We start from the raw sequence: 18,831 nt of genomic DNA, 5'->3' as shown, positions 1-18,831 counted from the left end.
CTCAGATTGGGCATGCAGAGTGTGCACCTCTCGTTTCCACCACACATCCCACGTGCCCTTGGACTAACAATGCACTGAGAAACGGCCTTTTCATTTGGGAAGAGAATTTGTATCCGACGGACTGAAACCCCACAGCGCTTTCAAAACTATGAGTCATTCGATTTGTTCAAAGTCTTTGCAGAGAGACCCATTGATATTCAAAGAGCTAACACCAGCTTCGTTCAGGCTCATTGCTTTCTTTCATTCACTACCAAGCACGAGGAGGCCGTACATCAGTACTTTACACCGCTTCAGGAAAACAAACGCTTTCATGGTGGCTTTAAGGTAATTTCAACTGACACTTTATTTCCTCGAGATAAATGGAGGCAAAGTAGTTAAAAGATGAGACAGCAAAAACCTGTTTTCAGCAGAGATGATGGGAAGTGATACAACGTACAAGAACAACGTCTCCAGACTTTCCTCAGAAACGCAACATCATGTTGTATCAAAACACGAACGCACAATTTGGTGCTGCTGCACACGACACTGTCCATGACGTAGCTATGTGTGTGTGTGTGTTATGTGTGTGTGTGTGCGCGCGCACACTGCACAGCGAGGGAGCAGCGGGCGTAGCCCAAAAGCTCGTCTGGTCTCAAGGCCCACCGGTCATCAATAATACAGAGAGCGAGCCTGGGCGGATGAGAGATGCTGGTTATGGCTGACAGATCGAGAGGGAGCGTGACTCGGACTGTTCACTCCTCCCTGTGTTCCCGCTGCGGGCGTTTGGCCGACGGACACACAGGTCACAGTCTCTTCAGAGGGGATGAAGGTTGATTTGTCAAGGACGAGGCTGCAGTAATTTGCGTCTGCAATTTGAAATGGACACGGCAGCTGCTGGAATGAGACATCTTGATTTGAGTAGGTGTTGGTGCAGAGATTAGCCTGTCGCACCCAACATTAAAAAAAACTATGTACAAGGAAAATAACACATAGAGATACTCGCCGCCTGCTATTGATACCGTGTTGCGCTACAGTCTACCGCTAAGGAATGTGACCTCTACTTTCTGAGATGGAATAAACCTTGAAGTCGACTGACACGGGGGTTCGCCTTCATCTCAGGCCTTTTCACGGATAATGAAAGGATTCTGCAACGTCAGCTGACTGTGTGGGGGGGGGGGGGGGGGACAACCTTTTATAGACGGAGAGGAAAGTCTTAATGCCTGTCGTGGTGCAGAGTTCTCATTTTAGACAAGGACAGAGTCAAGGACACCATGTATAGGAAAAGACGCTTTGCTCTGAGATGCAAAAACACTGGTTCAAATGTCGGCCTTCGCCCGTGTTTGTGTGCCATACATGTGCCAGAAAAAGCAGACGTGTTCCCCCTACCAGTGACAGTAAACGAAATCATGACGGGAGCAAAACCTAGAACAACCTATAAAGTGGGTTGTAATCTGTATCGGCCGCAAGAACCCAGTGTCGGTGAAGATGAGATGGATCGAAGAAAAAAAAATCTAGAGAGTTTAGCAGTGGATGGGAGGAAATAGAGCGTGAAAGCAGGGACAGAGTGACAGACAGGAGAGAATGACTAACAGAAGGGTGTGTCTTAAAACAGAAGGGTTGCATGGCTTTCATTCATCACGTCTCTCCAGTCATGTCTACCACAAACATGGGCGAAGAATTATGGAGAGGAAAAAAAAGGCTGTGGAAAAGGAGTGTGGGGCCTTTAATCTATTAATTTAGCTGTTGGCGCGGTTTACAAGCTTTTATTGATCTGGGAGCTCTGACTCTCATCATTTCCTTTTCACAAACACGCTCACACCCATATGGGTATATATGTATACACAGAGGCATCAGAAGAAAAAACACACACACACACACACACACACACACACACACACACACACACACACACACACACACACACACACACACACACACACACACACACACACACACACACACACACACACACACACACACACACACACACACACACACACACACACACACACACACACACACACACACAGGGCGGGGCTGCTAGCCCAGGCAGCAAGGGGCCAAAAAAGACGGAGAGCACTGCAATGATGACAAGAACCTTCGATCCCCTTTCATGCATTGATGGTGGGTCGGAGCAGGACGATGAGTGCATGTGGATGTTCGGAGTGGTTGTAGTTGAGACAGAAACACTGAGTGGAGGGTCAATGCTTGGAGGAGAGGGGCTTCGGGAGCTTTCTCTAGGTAAGTTCTTGGGTATGAAGACGAGCAAGGACGTGGGACGAGGTGAGAAAAGAAAAGCAGCATGTCATGCTGTTCCCCTTCCTGCAATCATTCACTCATCAATCCCTCCTGCCCCTCCCCCTCCGTTTTGCCCCCGCCCCTGCCAGGAAGAGCAGAATTACAGGGCAGAAACATCCAGCCGCCTGCTAATGTGTACACACGCGCACAGACATAGACAACACAACCATACTCTATGTTCTACGTATGCGGGATCATCCCAGGTACACGCCATCCTGGTCCCCGTTTGACTCAAACACAGTCCTCCCCACCTGCAGCACACGGCAGTGAGGGTGTGTCATCGAAGCAGTGGGTTGGAGCAAAAAGCTCAAGGTCTCTGCAGGGGAGGGAAGGTTCTGCTGTGTTTCTGCTGTGTTTCTGCTACAGTGTGTGTGTGTGTGTGTGTGTGTGTGTGTGTGTGTGTGTGTGTGTGTGTGTGTTCGTGGAGGGGGTGGGGGGGTGTTGATCTCACAGCCTGTTTCCAGTGATAACAGAATAAAGAACACAATGCTGGCACCACGCACCATCGACTGCCATTCACCATGCAGTGGATGAATCCCTGCAGTAATGGACACACAGAAAGAAACACATTCCAGATCTAAAAGAAATACACAAATAGCGGTGACCCTGTTGATGGACAACACACACACACACACACACACACACACACACACACACACACACACACACACACACACACACACACACACACACACACACACACACACACACACACACACACACACACACACACACACACACACACACACACACACACACACACACACACACACACACACACACACACACACACACACACAGACAGAGAGAGGCACGTATACATGCTCCGGCCGTGGCATTTGCAGATTCAGAGTCACTTGAGCACTACACACACATGATTCTTTCATATCATCACATTTAACTGCAACACTGCACCGTGGGCATGCTTAGCCTGTGCGGAGGAGTCTGCACGCACATGGGCACTGTGTGACCTGTGGACACACATGCACACAACAAATGTTGAACCCACGCTAGCAGCTGCCCAAGGGGGGAAAGAGCCCCAAGTCTCAACCGTCTGCCGAAGGTGGTGACAAGCAAGCCAGCAAAGACCACCAGCAGCTTTCCATTTCCCGGAGCCAGCTGCTGTCGCCCCGTCTTAGGGGAAAACACACAACAACACCCTCCTCAACAACCCACTCCTCCCAATCTGAACCGGAACCCCCCACCCCACCCTTGCTGCAAAGACCCAGCCAGGTGTGTCAAGGCAGGCAAGACGCATTTGTCACTCACCACTCCATTCCCAGAGCATGCAATCTGGTCCAGGTCCAGAATAGCTGACATGTTTTTCCCAAGCAGGAGAGGAGAGTGTTATGCTATGTGCAAGTGTGTGCTGGGCAGCTTTGAAGATCTCCAACAGGAGGAGGAGGAGGAGGTGGGAGGGAGCGTTGGTAGGAAGGGAGGAATGTAGGGTGGGGAGGTTCGAGCAAGGAGGAGAAGAAGAGAGGGAGGAGAGAGACACAGCAGAGGGAGCGAGGAGGAGATGGGTAAATAATCTGAATGGAAGCAGACGAGGAAGGGGTGGGTACGACGCAGAGACGACAAGAGAGAGAGACAGAGACGAGAGGTGGGAAAGAACGCAGGCACAGAGACAGAAGGGGGAGGAGAGTGAGATTGCAGTTTGCGCTTGGTAGTCACAGCGCGTCGCTACATCCACTGCGTTTAATAGGATTGCGGCGGGTCAGGTGGGTAGAGGGAGAGGGTCGGGCTTAGCGGAGGACAGAGAGGAGGAGGGGGGAGTGGGAGGGAAAGAGGGGTGATGGGGTGCAAAGGATGCAGAGGCAGTCCAGGAAAAAATGGGGAGGCTGCTAACGTCACACAGTGATACTGATAAAGTGAAAGGAGAGGAGAGAGTTCACCCTGGAATGTATTCTGCGTCAGCAAAATGGCCGCTCGTCGCTGAGCCTTAACAACTGCATTCAGGTTCACTTTAGCATCACCTCTCAAAAGGAGAGGAATCCAAATGAGATGAATCATAATTCGAATGACCGTACTCAGAAATAATAATCGGATCACCGACTTCCAATCGCAAGACCGAGTCGCTGAGAGGGACTCGCCTAAATGCAGCAGATCTGACAAACACCAGCAAACGGTTGAGCTGCGTGTCGGCACATACCGCAACACTGCATTGTCATGTAAATCGTGTGGTGCCCCAGTGTCCAAGACAGAGCTCATTATGTGTCAGGCTTACTAGAAAACACACTCCCCCACCCCCGACAATAATTTTTTATAGAACATTTACAACCCTTCATGAAAGGATCTATTTCCTCTAAACCCTACAATGGAGTCATCTGATCCATATAGTTTATTGATCCGTCCTTTCTACTTTCCAAGTGCTGGCAGACAGTGCAGTACATCACATCTTAGTTTGAGACAGGCTGTCCTGTGCAGCCAATGCCGCACACGCAGATGGCACAGAGAGACAGGGACTACACTGCCAAGCGGACGCTTCGCTGGTAATATATAATAATAATATAATAATATAATGCAACAGCAAGTTTAGTTGAGAAATGCCGTTTCTCCTTTAAACGGTTCCTATCCTAACCCACAGAGGGTGCCACTGACACACATGTACAGAAGTGGTTGTACATACTGTATATTCAAAGAGCAGCATACCTTTAGGTCCAGAGTAAACAAATATTACAATACAGGTATTATCATATTACTTTTACCTTTTCCATTGGATCTCATTTCAATATTTCACTTTTATTTATTGTGTTTTGTTGGCTTTTTTGATGTCATTTAATTGATTGGCCACCACAGCAGGCGCACCGACCGGAGGGTGTTTTGGTTAAGGGTTGAAACCACCGGTGAGGGTTAAGTTCCACCTGCGGACATCAGCTCGCGGCCGGAGGTTACAGTTACCCCATCAGGGAATCAGAGATTGCACCCCAGCAGGTGAGTGATGCAAGTGCAGAGCTGTAATGGATGATATGCTTTTACTAAATACAAAGTTAGGTTTTTGTACAATGTGATGCAGCAATAGAGAGGGTTCAGGTTCAGGTTCCTGTATTAACACCCATAGGTAGATTTGTTGAGCATGTGCAATGTTTAAATTCATCGGACACTTTTCCAATGTAGGGTTTGCAAAAACAATGGGATTAACAGTCTGATCCAGTCATTTAAGCCCAACTGTGGTGAGAACTGTGTGTGAAAACTGTGATGTTCAACCATTTATGCCTTCATGGGTTACATCAGCTCACGTGTGATGGAACAAACCTTCCTGGATAGAGCAGGTGCCTCTGTCTCATGCACTGAGTCATCAAGTGCAGGACCCACACAACAGTGAGGCTGCTGTGCATAGCCCCACTCAACTGTAGCTAAGGTTTTGATTTACATACTTCTAAGCACATTAAAAATGTTCCACAGGAAGAAGAAAAATAGATTACGATGTCTACAACATGTTTTGACCGTGAGTCCACCGTGTATCATGATCAATTTTATTCTCCTCTGAGATGGTAAGTCACCTATATGTGAACAATTAGCTGTGATGCCTATGCCTCACTTTAGGATATTCAGAGAAGACGTGTGACAACATGGAAAAGCACAGCAGACTGAAGAGAGCAGAGCCCCCTGCCTCACAATGACCAGGCTTATGGCGCCCTCTGCTGAGCTCATTGAGACAGTGGCAATTTAAAGAAGACATGACTTGGCAGCATACAGTCTATGCTTGGCAGCCAATGTATAAGAAATTAAGACATTTTTTCTTCTTCTACTCTTTGTGTTGCAGAGGCACAAGGTCAAGAGGAGAATGGGCGTCACAGGTGAACATGACCATGACATGAAACCTAATAAGTGATGAATATACTACATAGAAAATAAACTAACACATGTACAATCACACAAAGTATTTTGAGACAGTAAACTAAAACATCACAAGCTAAGATTGCGTGGCCACGAATATGTCCACTGTTTACTCTCCACAGCAGACTCCATCTGCCTAAATATGTTTTATTTTTAGAGTGTACAGACTGCACTTACCATCACTATGGAGTACAGTAACTCTGTGTTCTTAAGTGTGCACTTTAAAACACAGCAGATCCCAAGGGTGAAGGAGGCTGACTCACCCCCCCCCCCCTCCCCCTCCCACCCTCAGCTCTCAGTGGCGTAGGTAAGACATCATAGAAGACCACAGGACTGCAGGACTACACCCTCATGTTCTTCTCTATGATCTCACCTCACCTCACCACCTTGAGGTGTGCAGGTGCACAGGGTTTCGACACGTCTGTTACAGTACCCGTGGGCGGCCTGTGGTCGGAGCTTTAGCGGCAGAGGAGAAAGGAGGAATGTCACACTGGCTGCTCGGAGAGAAGGTGCAGCGGTGACGGCCCCTCCCACACATTGTATTCATGGGAAGTCTGCTGCCGTAACTGCCGTGTTGTACCACATGTGGGCTCCTACTGTATTACGTAATGTGACACCTTCATTTTGAAGTTTACATCAGACTCAACCCTCTATCAAACCGTGTCTGAGTTCCGTCCAGCTGTGTGCACGAGACATGAATAGGAAAAATATTTACCATTTCTACTTACATATATACATACATTTAGTGGAACACAAATTCATATTTATGTAGTTAATATCTTTCACCAGTTAAAGCTTGCAGTCAGATAGAAACTGTAGCTAATTGCTAAATGCCAAGTAGGCTACCATAATTTGAGTTAAAGAAAAAAATGAACCATGTACAGGTACATCTAATAGGTCTTTGTCATAGAAGACAATTGGACCAGGGTAAGTATTGGTGTAACATATTTAATATTATTTTACATATAGTAAAATGATATTAAGGGTGTCTCTGTTCTGTTGAACTGTCCCAGTAACCAATGACAGCAGCACACTCAATGACAGGACCTTGAAACTGAAGCAGCTGAATTCTAATCAGTTACCATTAACTATTAATTCACATGTGCCTTTCCTGCTATTCATGTATATATCCAGATATTAGTAAAAAAATGAAATAAAAAACAACCTTTATTACCTATTGGTATTAAGTCAAGATTACTTATATTAAAGCTTCCAAATGGAATTTAAAGGAATTATAAGGATTTATGTCAATATTTCCCAGAGACTCCTGAATGTGACAGTGTGAGGTCAAAATGGCTGCCATGGAAATGAGGTCAAATACACTTAAGTCTACCTCAATGCCACCGAGACCAATTCTGATACAATTCTCTCTGTACAGTACAACTGCAGGACGTCAATCACAGAGAGTAAAGAAACAATACTGATGATATCACGGGCAGAGGTGGGTGAGCGCAGCATTTTATGGCTGCATTAGTGATAATGCAGACGGGAAAGGATGCTGGGGAAAATGCAGCATGCCTGCTAAAGCGAACATGCGTATTCTCCTACACTGAATGCAGAAGCTATATTTAGCTCTGGTGGGATGCTGGAAGCAGGCATGACTGCAGAAAAAGCAAATGTGGGAGAAGGATGAAAGGTTTAACCCTTCGTAGTCAACGCGCTCTTGAACCACAGAGGAGTGCCCGTTGCACTACTGATGCCAGGGTCTCCCTTGCATGCAGCACAGCTTAGAGTGTGCAGTCTCATCCCACATGCAAACAGACGGGGATCTGGACCACTGGCCATTCAAGACCAAAAAACCCTTTTTTTGAATGATAATTATTCTTATACTGTCACAACCTGCCCGTGGCTGAAAGGCACAGTGACATACAGTGAAAAGGCAGGCACAACTTCTGCAGCGCTACTAACGTACTGTTGGAAGACATTACCCTGCACAACAAGATACTGTACTCTGTGAAGATCACCTACATCCATCACACAACCTCTTCACCTGTCACAAATACTTATTTTCACTGCTTTGTGGTATGAAATGCAGAACGCTGTACAAAAAGTCCTCAACTAATTCTTCTCTTTAGTTCCATAAAATTATCTTTACATTATTTTTGCTTAAATCAAATGATTTGACGATAAAGACCAGCAAGGGGAGAGAGAGAGAGAGAGAGAGAGAGGGATGACATGTACTAAGTGTGTTCAGAAAGATTCACATTGTGAATTAGTGGCTATGCGAGTCATACATACATTCTGGCTGCTGGGTCGTCAGGGCGCCCAACCTCTCGTGAATGATTTAACAGTTTTTCTGAGGCAATAGCAAGGATGACCATGCCGTCACTCCCAATGCCCTTTTCCTTCTTTTTAGAAATGAGTCCCACCAAGCTAACGCCCAAATCGTCTTTAGTCGATTTATCCAACACTGCCCTGACTCCACTAAACAGGCTGCTGATGTGAATATATTGGCATTTCTCATCAGTTAAAAGGAAACCGCGGAATGCAAACAAAAGGTAATTCTCACAGATGCAGTATGAATCCATGCAAAACCTAAAAAGACAACAATGCTGGATTTGTTGGTTCATACGGTGAACAGTGTGTAACAAAACAACCTGTCGAGAAGGAATAATGTCCATTTTTCAAAACTATAATGGACAACCCTCTTACAGTATTGTGTGTATCGATTCAGGAGTTGTCCTTGTGCTTTGTCGCTTACTTGCACAATGGAATCAGCCATAACCGAGTTCAAAATTAAAAGTGAATGGTAAAAGAAGATGTTGCTGATGAGGAGTAAGGCTCAGATGTAGGGCAAGCAAACAAATGAAATGGGGCCATGTTTCAGAGCCCATTCCTCCCCCCTCCACAAACATTATGGCTACCTCCTAAAAGTGGTACAACAATGCTTCTTCATTGAGACGCACAGAGCCCCGCTCACCTGGCAGTCAAAGTCTTGAAAGTTGCGAGCATTCTGCAAGAAAAGCAGAAGAGGAAAGTTAATACATACAACACAAGAAGGTTATGCTTCTTCTTTCTATTTGTTGGTGTGTGTGTGTGTGTGTGTGTGTGTGTGTGTGTTTATTTACCAGAAGGTAGTGTGAACACGTGTGAAGAAACAGAGAAACTGGTGGTGTCCCACTTTTTACAAGCTCTTTAGAAACGTTATATATATATATATATATACAGAATTTGATCAAAAACACATTAATCATCATACTGCATTTAACGTGTGGTATCTTTGGGATCCAGGTGGAGAACTGTGGACTGTTTGCAGCAAACTCAGCGCACGACAGAAAACTGAGCTTAGCGTAACGTCTATGAGTATCTGCAGCAGTTCTTGTACGATACGGTTGGGCGTAGCTTACTGTGGCTAGCACTTCCTGTAGTTGTTTATGGATCTATTGGTTCCAGTAACTGTGCCACAACATCCTTATCACAAGTACTTATGACTGCAAAACCTCACGCTTCTTTCTCTTCTATGCATCATAAATCAACAACATTAATACTTTCAGGTACAGACAACAGCATGTGAAATGAGTTCAGTTTCCAATTAGTATAAAAATGAATTGTGTTGCTGCGCAGACTAGCATGATTGATGGTGAAGTGTTATCATAGATTGTCCCACATGGTGTTTTGGATTTAATCAGTCGGCAGGAGGCTGAACAGTCGACGGGCAGGGAAGTGAGAGTGGGAAGCAGACAACAGAGAAAGTTCCTGTGCGATTTGGTTGTAGGCCAGACCAGTAGATACTATCTGCCTCAAGACCCTTGGGTACAAACTCTCTACGGCGAGACGGTGGCTATAAAGACCCCCCCTTTTATTCTTCCTGCTGAAATACCTGATCGGCAGGAATCTATCCAATTTCATTTCTGTAATTCCGTTCTGAGGTGCTCAGTATTGCAGGGACACGGTGAAGGCCCAGGAAGAAACTTCCTTGCTCTGAATTCACAATGAATGAGCCACAACATATTGCCGACGTTTGTGTGCGGACATCACCTCCTGGTTTTATACTGACAAAGTTTTGAGAGACTGTTGGCAAAGCTCCCTCCTGACAGACAGCTGAAGAGTGTCAGGAGGGTTTTTAAACTGTTAAACTATCCTGGCAGTTAATTGCCCATTTAACACCCTATTCTCCTAGTATGTACAGTGGTGTGAAAAAGTGTTTGCCCCCTTCCTGATTTGTTATTTTTTTGCATGTTTGTCACACCTAAATGTTTTCAGATCATCAAACAAATTGAAATATAAGACAAAGATAACACAGGTAAATACAAAATGCAGTTTTAAATGAAGGTTTTGATTATTAAAGGGGGGAAAAAATCCAAACCTACCTGGCCCTGTGTCAAAAAGTGATTGCCCCCTAAACCTAATAACTGGTTGGGCCACCCTTAGCAGCAACAACTGCAATCGAGCGTTTGCGATAACTTGCAATGAGTCTTTTACAGCGCTGTGGAGGAATTTTGGCCCACTCATCTTTGCAGAATTGTTGTAATTCAGCCACATTGGAGGGTTTTCGAGCCTGAACCGCCTTTTTAAGGTCATGCCACAGCATCTCAATAGGATTCAGGTCAGGACTTTGACTAGGCCACTCCAAAGTCTTCATTTTGTTTTTCTTCAGCCATTCAGAGGTGGACTTGCTGGTGTGTTTTGGATCATTGTCTTGCTGCAGAACCCAAGTTTGCTTTGGCTTGAGGTCACGAACAGATGGCCGGACATTCTCCTTCAGGATGTTTTGGTAGACAGCAGAATTCATGCTTCCATTTATCACAGCAAGTCTTCCAGGTCCTGAAGCAGCAAAACAGCCCCAGACCATCACACTATCACCACCATATTTTACTGTTGGTATGATGTTCTTTTTCTGAAATGCGGTGTTACTTTTACGCCAGATGTAATGGGACACACACCTTCCAAATAGTTCAACTTTTGTCTCGTCGGTCCACAGAGTATTTCCCAAGAAGTCCTGGGGATCATCAAGATGTTTTCTGGCAAAAATGAGACAAGCCTTAATGTTCTTTTTGCTCAGCAGTGGTTTTCGTCTTGGAACTCTGCCATGCAGGCCATTTTTGCACAGTCTCTTTCTTATGGTGGAGTCATGAACTCCATCAACTGAGGCAAGTGAGGCCTGCAGTTCTGTGGATGTTGTTGTGGGGTCTTTTGTGACCTCTTGGATGAGTCGTCGCTGCGCTCTTGGGGTAATTTTGGTCGACCGGCCACTCCTGGGAAGGTTCACCACTGTTGCCATTTGTGGATAAGGGCTCTCACTGTGGTTCGCTGGAGTCTCAAAGCTTTAAAAATGGCTTTATAACCTTTTCCAGACTGAGTGTGGCTAGAGAAATTGAACTCAGGTGTGATAAACCACAGTTAAGTTATGTTTTAACAGGGGGGGCAAACACTTTTTAACACAGGGCGATCTAGGCTTCATTTAAAAACTGCATTTTGTGTTTACCTGTGTTATCTTTGTCTTATATTTAAATTTGTTTGATGATCTGAAACATTTAGGTGTGACAAACATGCAAAAAAATTAAGAAATCAGTAAGGGGGCAAACACTTTTTTACACCACTGTATGTTCTAATTCAAACTAACAATAACTACATACGTTCTCAACCTTTGCTGATGTTAGGTTGCTCTTTACCATCGCTATGGTTACTCTGCTTCTGCCAACAGCACTCCCGCTACCTTGCTGCATCATCAGTGTAATAACGGAGCGAAGCATTATCTGCAAAGTGATCACCACTTGTTTTCATCTCTTCCACAGAGGATAAAGGAGAAAATGAGAAGCCTGTTATCATGTCCTCATCTCAGTCTACTTTCGAGACTCCTACTTTGTCTTTTTTAATGAGCCGGCCACTAGGTGGAGTAAGAGGTCAGTGCCAGTCTTCTTTACTCAGATGGTTTTTATGATGTATATATATATATCCCTTCGTTGTCATCTTAAACGAGATGTCTGCCTTAACAGGCACTCAGCCCGACGAGGAGAAATACAAGAGAAGCGCGGGAGAGGATGGGAAGAGCTTTCATCTGAGTTTGTGTGTTTTTTCCCCTCCTCCGTGCATCTGTTTTTGCTGTCGCTCACTCGTTAGAATCTTTGAAAATTAAGAGATGGATTTCTTCCAGCGTCTCCTTTGATCTCTCTCCGTTCTAGCTCCACTGTCTTCTTCTCTGACAGTTTTTTTCTATCATTATTATACGCTCTCCATTTCTTCTCCTATCTTGCCTCATTCCGCCTTCAACCTCTCTTTTTCTATTGTCTTGCTCTCCTGCGCTCTCCCTTCTTTTCTTTTTCCACCCGACAGTCGAGGAGATATGAATAATTCACTTTGATGAATGGAACTGCAGAGTGTGCATGTCTAGTATATTAGCGTATATTTTTTCCTGTGAGAAACATATGGGGTGATCATTTACTTTTAGAGCACACAAATCTGTTGACTTTGTGTGTCAACAGAGGTGTTAAGGGGCGTAGGTTTTCACTATAACTCACCTTGTTGGTCAGCAGTGGCTTGATCTCAGTCAGCTGTACATCCTGCAGCTCGTCCATCTTCCTCTCTGTTCACTGTTAACCCCTCTGTCCATGGAGAAAAAAGAAAAAAACATTATAATCAGCAGTTAGGAGAGAAAATCTGAAGCATCCACAACCTTTTAGCTCAAGGCCCATAGGCTGCATCTTCCTTTGAAAAGCTCAATGAACGAATGAATATAGTTCTTCAGAACTGACAAAGGGTCTTGATTGATATTTGATTATTTATAAGTTGTTGTAAAATATCTATTGTTAAACCTATATAATGTAAGAAAATTGTAAAAACCCATTACAGCATATCAGACACAATGAAATAGAACGGACTAAATACTGCACCAGGAGCCGTTCATGGAAACAGGTAGTGAGGAAGGTAGCTAGGTCACGAGTCCAGACAACCTCTCAAGGGTACCTGGCCTTCCTGCTTCCATGCTGGCACAATCTAATATGTACTGTGTGTAATTATTCTGTACACAAGCCGACCGGCGAGAGACAGAGGGCATTTTCTCAATCGGTTCCTTGGGGAGAGGCCCCACTTTCAGACGACACAGGTGATGTGCAAACCTCCACACACACACAAACAGGCAAAGGTGGATCAGGCACGGTTTAACAAGAAGCTCAAAAGCCCGCCTCATTTGTTTTCCCCCTGAAGCCGGCCGTTTGTCTGTGCACATAATTACTGAACAAGAGGGCTGACACCAAAATGTCCCCCCTCCCCCACCGTCACTGAAATGGTACCTCTTCAGCCTCGCCTGTTTGCACAAGGTGAGGACAGGAAGTGCTATTGAATTACCAGGCTGTGCCCAGGAGAGTGGCTCATGTTGCACAAGATGGCATATGGGAGCCTCTGCCTCCTCGAGGTCAGTGGTTACAATGGGAAGACAAATCAGCCTTGGAGTACTGCATTTATCTCATCCGATGCACATGATGATGACAAAAAAGAAAAGAGGCAAGAATTAAGGGCAAATGCAATTGGGCAAACGACCGGCCAATTAGAGAAGCAGCTGCAATCGCTTTCCGAGTCAGAGCCAACCCCCTTGGAAAGACCTTGAGCTGTTGGTTACAGATAACATTCAGGTTTGGTTTGTGAGGAGCCTTGCAGCCGGCTACAGTAAGAAGCACCAGCAATGGCGGAGCCACATCGCGTCTGTGCAACCAGCAGTTTCATCCTCGGATCGCCTGACAGAGGTCTGAACAGACAGCTGCCCAATGACGCATGAATCAGGTCAGAGGTCGTCCCAATCTGGCAGCATACTGTACCTTTGGGGAGAAACAACCAGGGAATCAGATGGGTGAGCACAATCCTCAAATTACATAAAACACGGGGGGGGGGGGGGGGGGGGGGGGAGTTTAAAAAAAAAACATGCACTGGAAGTACTTGGGCGTCAACATGGGGAGTGAAAACATGCCCGGCGAAATCCCATGCTGACAAATCCGGCTCAAGGGTGGACCTAAATAATATTTAGACAAGTGAACAAGGAAAAAAGAAAAACAAATACTCTGCATGCTTGAGCAGATTGAGCGTATTGGCCGGATCAATCCAACACTTCCTCAGGCTGTCACAGAGAGTGGGATGGAGGCAAAGGCTGCTTTAATTGTTTGCCGGCTAGCCGGGTAATGGAGGTGTTAGGGGAGACGGGGTCAGGGTGGGTTTAAAACAACTGACAGATTGACTGGGTGGTTTTCACAGCCCAACCCCACTGACCCCTCAATACTGGGTTTACCAGGGCAACTGACCCACCATGATCCTGTGCTTGATCCTTTGGTGTCCACCTGAGAGAAAGACGTGCCTCTCCGGGGCTCTAGCAGATCTCACAGCCCTTTAACCTTGCATCGAATCCCCTTAAAGGACACCAGATCACATTTCGCATCATCCACCACCATCACAACTCTGTGCTGCCTACTCCATGCCCTGCTCTACCACTCAGCCCGTGCAGCTGTTGCCATAGAGACTAAGCTGGTTGGTTGCCGATGTTTATCCGAAGCTGGGGTAGCCCCAAGGGAGAGATGTGAGGCGCGGGGTATATATAGTGGAAGAAATGAGAGGAATTGGTGAAGTGAAGCTCTAAACATGTGCTTTCAGCATCATTTACCCCTAACAAGCTCCCAGACTCAAATGGGCCACGCCGACTGTCGAGACATGAAGGTAAAAAATTAGTGCGATCACGATAGAAAATCTGGAGAAGTCGTCCCAGGTGACATGAGGGAAATGCCATTTAGAATTTGTGCAGCATGCAGGGTTTGTCTGCTATTATCATACCATTAATGAGGAAGAGGACGGGGGGAGGATTGAGAGTCTATTCAGCCTCGACAGCAGGACTGCTCTCATAAATGGTCTCCCTGTCGCCAGAATCAGGTTTACTCAGCTCTTCTGCTGGAATACGCATAACACATGATATACATGCTGAGCCTCACACATCATTTCCCCTCATTTGTCCCGTATGGTCCATTTCCCTGCGGTGTGTAGCCGCCGGCAGGGCCTCACCTCGGTGCCTAATATCATGCATCGAGGGGGCCGCGCTCGTCGAACAAATGACAGCAGATACGAGTCGTGGAAAAGGGGAAAACCACAGGGCTCCTTGCTCGCGGCGAAGGTCAGCGCCTCCCTCCGGGAGACCAGGAGGTTTTCAGTTCTGACAGAATTGCAAAGTCGTGTTGAAATCTGTCAGCTTAATAAATGGATAACTTATTTGGCATCGCGCCCTCTCTCCTCTCCTGTTGGCATCCACCGCTGCCTCCCTCACATACATCCTCCCATCTTTGCTGCTGTAAGAAGAGAGAGAACATGCCAGCGCCAGACTACATACATGCACATCCATGGCTACAGAAGCGATTGCCAAAACACCTACCATAGATATATGTTGTCACTACTAAGAATAAAAAGCAGTCCTGTAGCTGCCATGTCAGCAGACGACGGGGATGAGGAAATCGCTGAACACATCCCCTAATCCTTTCTTATTTTTTTACCCCCTCCCTACCTACCTCCCACATCTCCTCCTCCTCCTCCTCTCTGTGCACTCTCTCCTTGTCTTGGTCTGTTCATGTGCAGCTCACCTTGGGCTGTCAGGAAGTCTGGGCAGGCTTCACACTGCATGATGGACAACTGGGAGCCCAGCTGTGACGCTAGGCCTCCCTTTCCCCTGTTCAGTTAGTCCTCTCTCCCTTTTATTGCCATGGCAATCATGACTTCAGATTCACCTGTTGTCATCATCATTCATATCCCGGCTGTGCTTTGGGTCTGACCTCTCCGACCAGGGCTGACCAAGGTAAATGTCACCACGATGACTTCCCATTGACCTACCGCTGCGTCTCTGTGGAGGTCCTGATTCGGCCAACAGGCGTGTTGTCACGGTGATATGAAGCCGAAATCCATAACGTTGCTTGTGTTGTTTTCTCTCTGCAGTGCGGAGATATTTACAGCAAAGACCCATGACTGTATTATAAAGATGGACAACACGTGTACACTTATACACCCACTGTACAAAAATGAAGCCAAGATATCCCAGAGTTGGCCTCTGCCCTCTTGCGCTGGTGATGGACAGGGGCTTGCTGTTAATACCCGAGCAATCAAATCAAATCAAAAGAGAGAATTTCAATCACAAAATGTGCCAACACAGATTACCAATAGCCTGGGACCCAGATGAATTCTGGGAGCTCATTGCATTCGCTCTGCCAAACTCAGTCTGGTTCCCCTCCATCGGAAAGTGATGTCCCTCCTGTGGAAAACTTGCTGATCCAATCACAACGATTAACTGATAATGGGCGAGGTTAATACTGTGACGCAGAGAGAAGAGACTTTTGCAAACAACTAAGATGATAAACGAGCATTTGACAAAAAGTACCCGATATCTTCACATTTCTCCCACAAAAACGACAACACTCATTCACTGACATTGTGGAATCATCATCAAAGGCATCTCCTCTCTGCTCCCGCCGATGGACATTTTCCCGTCGCTCATCAGACGCCACATGATTCGTTGCTCTCACTGGTTGCAGGTCTATCCAATTGTGTCCAGAGGCCTTTTGGTCTGCGTCCAATGGTAACGCCTCTTGGAAATCAAAAATTAACTGAGAGAGAGATAGATAGATAGATAGATAGATAGATAGATGGATAGATAGGTACTTTATTGATCTCAAGCTGGGAAATTCCGGCAAGGTCCGAGGTCCCAGACTAATACGCATTTGAGTATTAGTTTTGCTATGCCAGGCTAGATTACAAATGTAGTAAATTCAAAAACATTATGCTATATTTATTATTTTTCCTTTAACCTCATACGATCCTTTGATGCAGATCAAACTCTGCAGGAAAGTTGTTTTTAGTGGTGTGCCAAAGGGCTTCTTGCTTGAATGCAATCCAAAACTTGCATACATTTAGTTTAATGTTTCGGTTTTCTGGAAGTACAAACTGTTTCCACCGGTTTTGAAGACAAAGCTTATTGGACGGAAGAATAGGAAAAAAAAAAAGAGTAAATAAAATATTCTTTTACCCAACCCTTGTATTTTTGTCGACCTACAGAAAAGGAATATGACCATGGATTGTCCAATGGTGTGGTATTCTTTCCCTATGGGAGGCACAACAATCACTTTGAAAAAGCAGTGGTCATCCATTATTCCTCCTCCACATCACAGTCTCATTAGGAATGTAGCTGTCCAGCCACTGTATGTAGGGGTGACAGCTATATAGAGGCAAAGAATTGTTCTTGTGTCCCAATTTACCAGCTGGATCCTCAAAAGCCTGCGTTTCTATACCGAACACGTCCCAAACACGGGCAAAGGATCAGGTTTAGTCAGGCATTGGAAGCAACGAAGGACACACCATATTGGGCTGCGTCCAACAAAACACCCTGCCCATTATTTGGGTCACGGCGACTGACAATTAGCAACTAATTTCCAGCCAGAGGGAGCAGTGTCTCCTGCCCCTCTACTTTTTCTAGGGAGTCAAATTATTCTATGGGCAGTTGCTTACACACAGGAACACAAGCATGCGTCTGTCCTCAACTGGAGCCTCGGCCTTCATTCAGCACGTCACCAGGCTGCACATCACAACAGAAAATAGGCCACAATTAATTCTTGAGGATCGACCCTCGTGCCGACCAGTCAGAGTAACGTCTATGACAGATCTTCTCTATGTACGAGAGCGTTTTGCTGTCAGGGTTGGGCTACAAACAAGTGGAAACAAGCTATCCCTGCTGCAAAGGTTTAGGGTGGTCACGCCTCGGACTGGGAGACTTTTCCACCCAGTGGGGCTATGTCACTAGAAATGTCTGTCCCCTCCATCTTTTTTCCATAACCAGACCAGGCCAGGCCATATTTACAGCAATCTGCACAAGAGCAAAGCTGATGGACTGTGACAAGGCTCAGTTCCAGATTACTGCCCTAACCCGGGACATTTGGTAAGAGAATTAGAAAAAGGAAAATCCATTTGTTTGGCATTTTTGCCCCCGTCTCGCCCTCCTGTCAGGTCAATAACAACATGGGGGATGGAGAGGACAGTTGAATTGTGTCCAATCTGTTCAAGAGGCGAGGGGATAAGACCCAGGAGAAAATCTGATCTGGACTTTGCTCTTTTGTTCTCAATCAGAGAAAAGCTGACCTATAGCACAGAACATCCCCTGCTGATGCTGTCAGCAAACACATACACTAACACACCGTAGCACGCACGCACACACACACACACTGAGGCAGGCTTGGTTTGGGGCGCACACACATCGGCTCACGCCCACAGGAACTCTCACACATCTCTCCGTGCTTCACGTCTGCTTAATTAAACAACAGCTTGCTCTCCTGAGGCTCCATCATCCTCCTTACAGTGTATGTTTCCCTAGATAAACTGACAAATCATGTTCTTCCTCTTTTGACAGTACAACAAAAACTGTGAGAAATACCTCTAATGTCTTTTTCCCTTACGATTCTATCAAACTGATCTATTCTTAGTCAATACCTCACCTAAAAACGCAGAACAACACCCAGCTCTGCCTTTGAAATCCAACCGAAAGCACTTGGTTGGGTCGCGTGAGGTCGAGATACTGATCCTGCTCAGGTGTAAGGTCACATGGATGCACACAGGCGGATGCAGATGACGACAGAAGAGAGGACAAAGCAGAAACAAAGCCTTGTTGGTTGCAAACACAAAAGGAAATGTAAAACAAGCATCTCACTGGACCAGAGAAGCTATTTTAAGACAGTTAATAAAGGAAACAAATGTTCCTCCTCAAATACCGGC

At 45.9% G+C, this 18,831-nt stretch overlaps 1 protein-coding gene across 4 annotated transcripts in view; it reads right to left on the bottom strand.

Moving 5' to 3' along the window:
* Positions 1-18,831, bottom strand: part of ndrg3a (ndrg family member 3a) — a 34,313-nt gene that overhangs the window by 8,401 nt on the left and 7,081 nt on the right. For 3 of the 4 annotated variants that reach the window (XM_047332923.1, XM_047332925.1, XM_035630034.2), the window contains exons 2-3: positions 12,576-12,659; positions 9,038-9,070 (exon numbers count right to left, since the gene is read on the bottom strand). In XM_047332923.1, the coding sequence (XP_047188879.1) occupies positions 9,038-9,070; positions 12,576-12,632 (90 nt within the window). In that variant the 5' untranslated portion in view covers positions 12,633-12,659. Of the gene's footprint in view, positions 1-3,546; positions 3,912-9,037; positions 9,071-12,575; positions 12,660-18,831 lie in introns of those variants that run through there. The other variant, XM_047332924.1, reaches the window with a different exon arrangement.

The sequence above is a fragment of the Scophthalmus maximus genome, chromosome 6 (genome assembly GCF_022379125.1).
Source record: "Scophthalmus maximus strain ysfricsl-2021 chromosome 6, ASM2237912v1, whole genome shotgun sequence".
Classification (NCBI taxonomy): domain Eukaryota; kingdom Metazoa; phylum Chordata; class Actinopteri; order Pleuronectiformes; family Scophthalmidae; genus Scophthalmus; species Scophthalmus maximus.
This window is presented reverse-complemented; position numbering and strand designations above follow the sequence as displayed.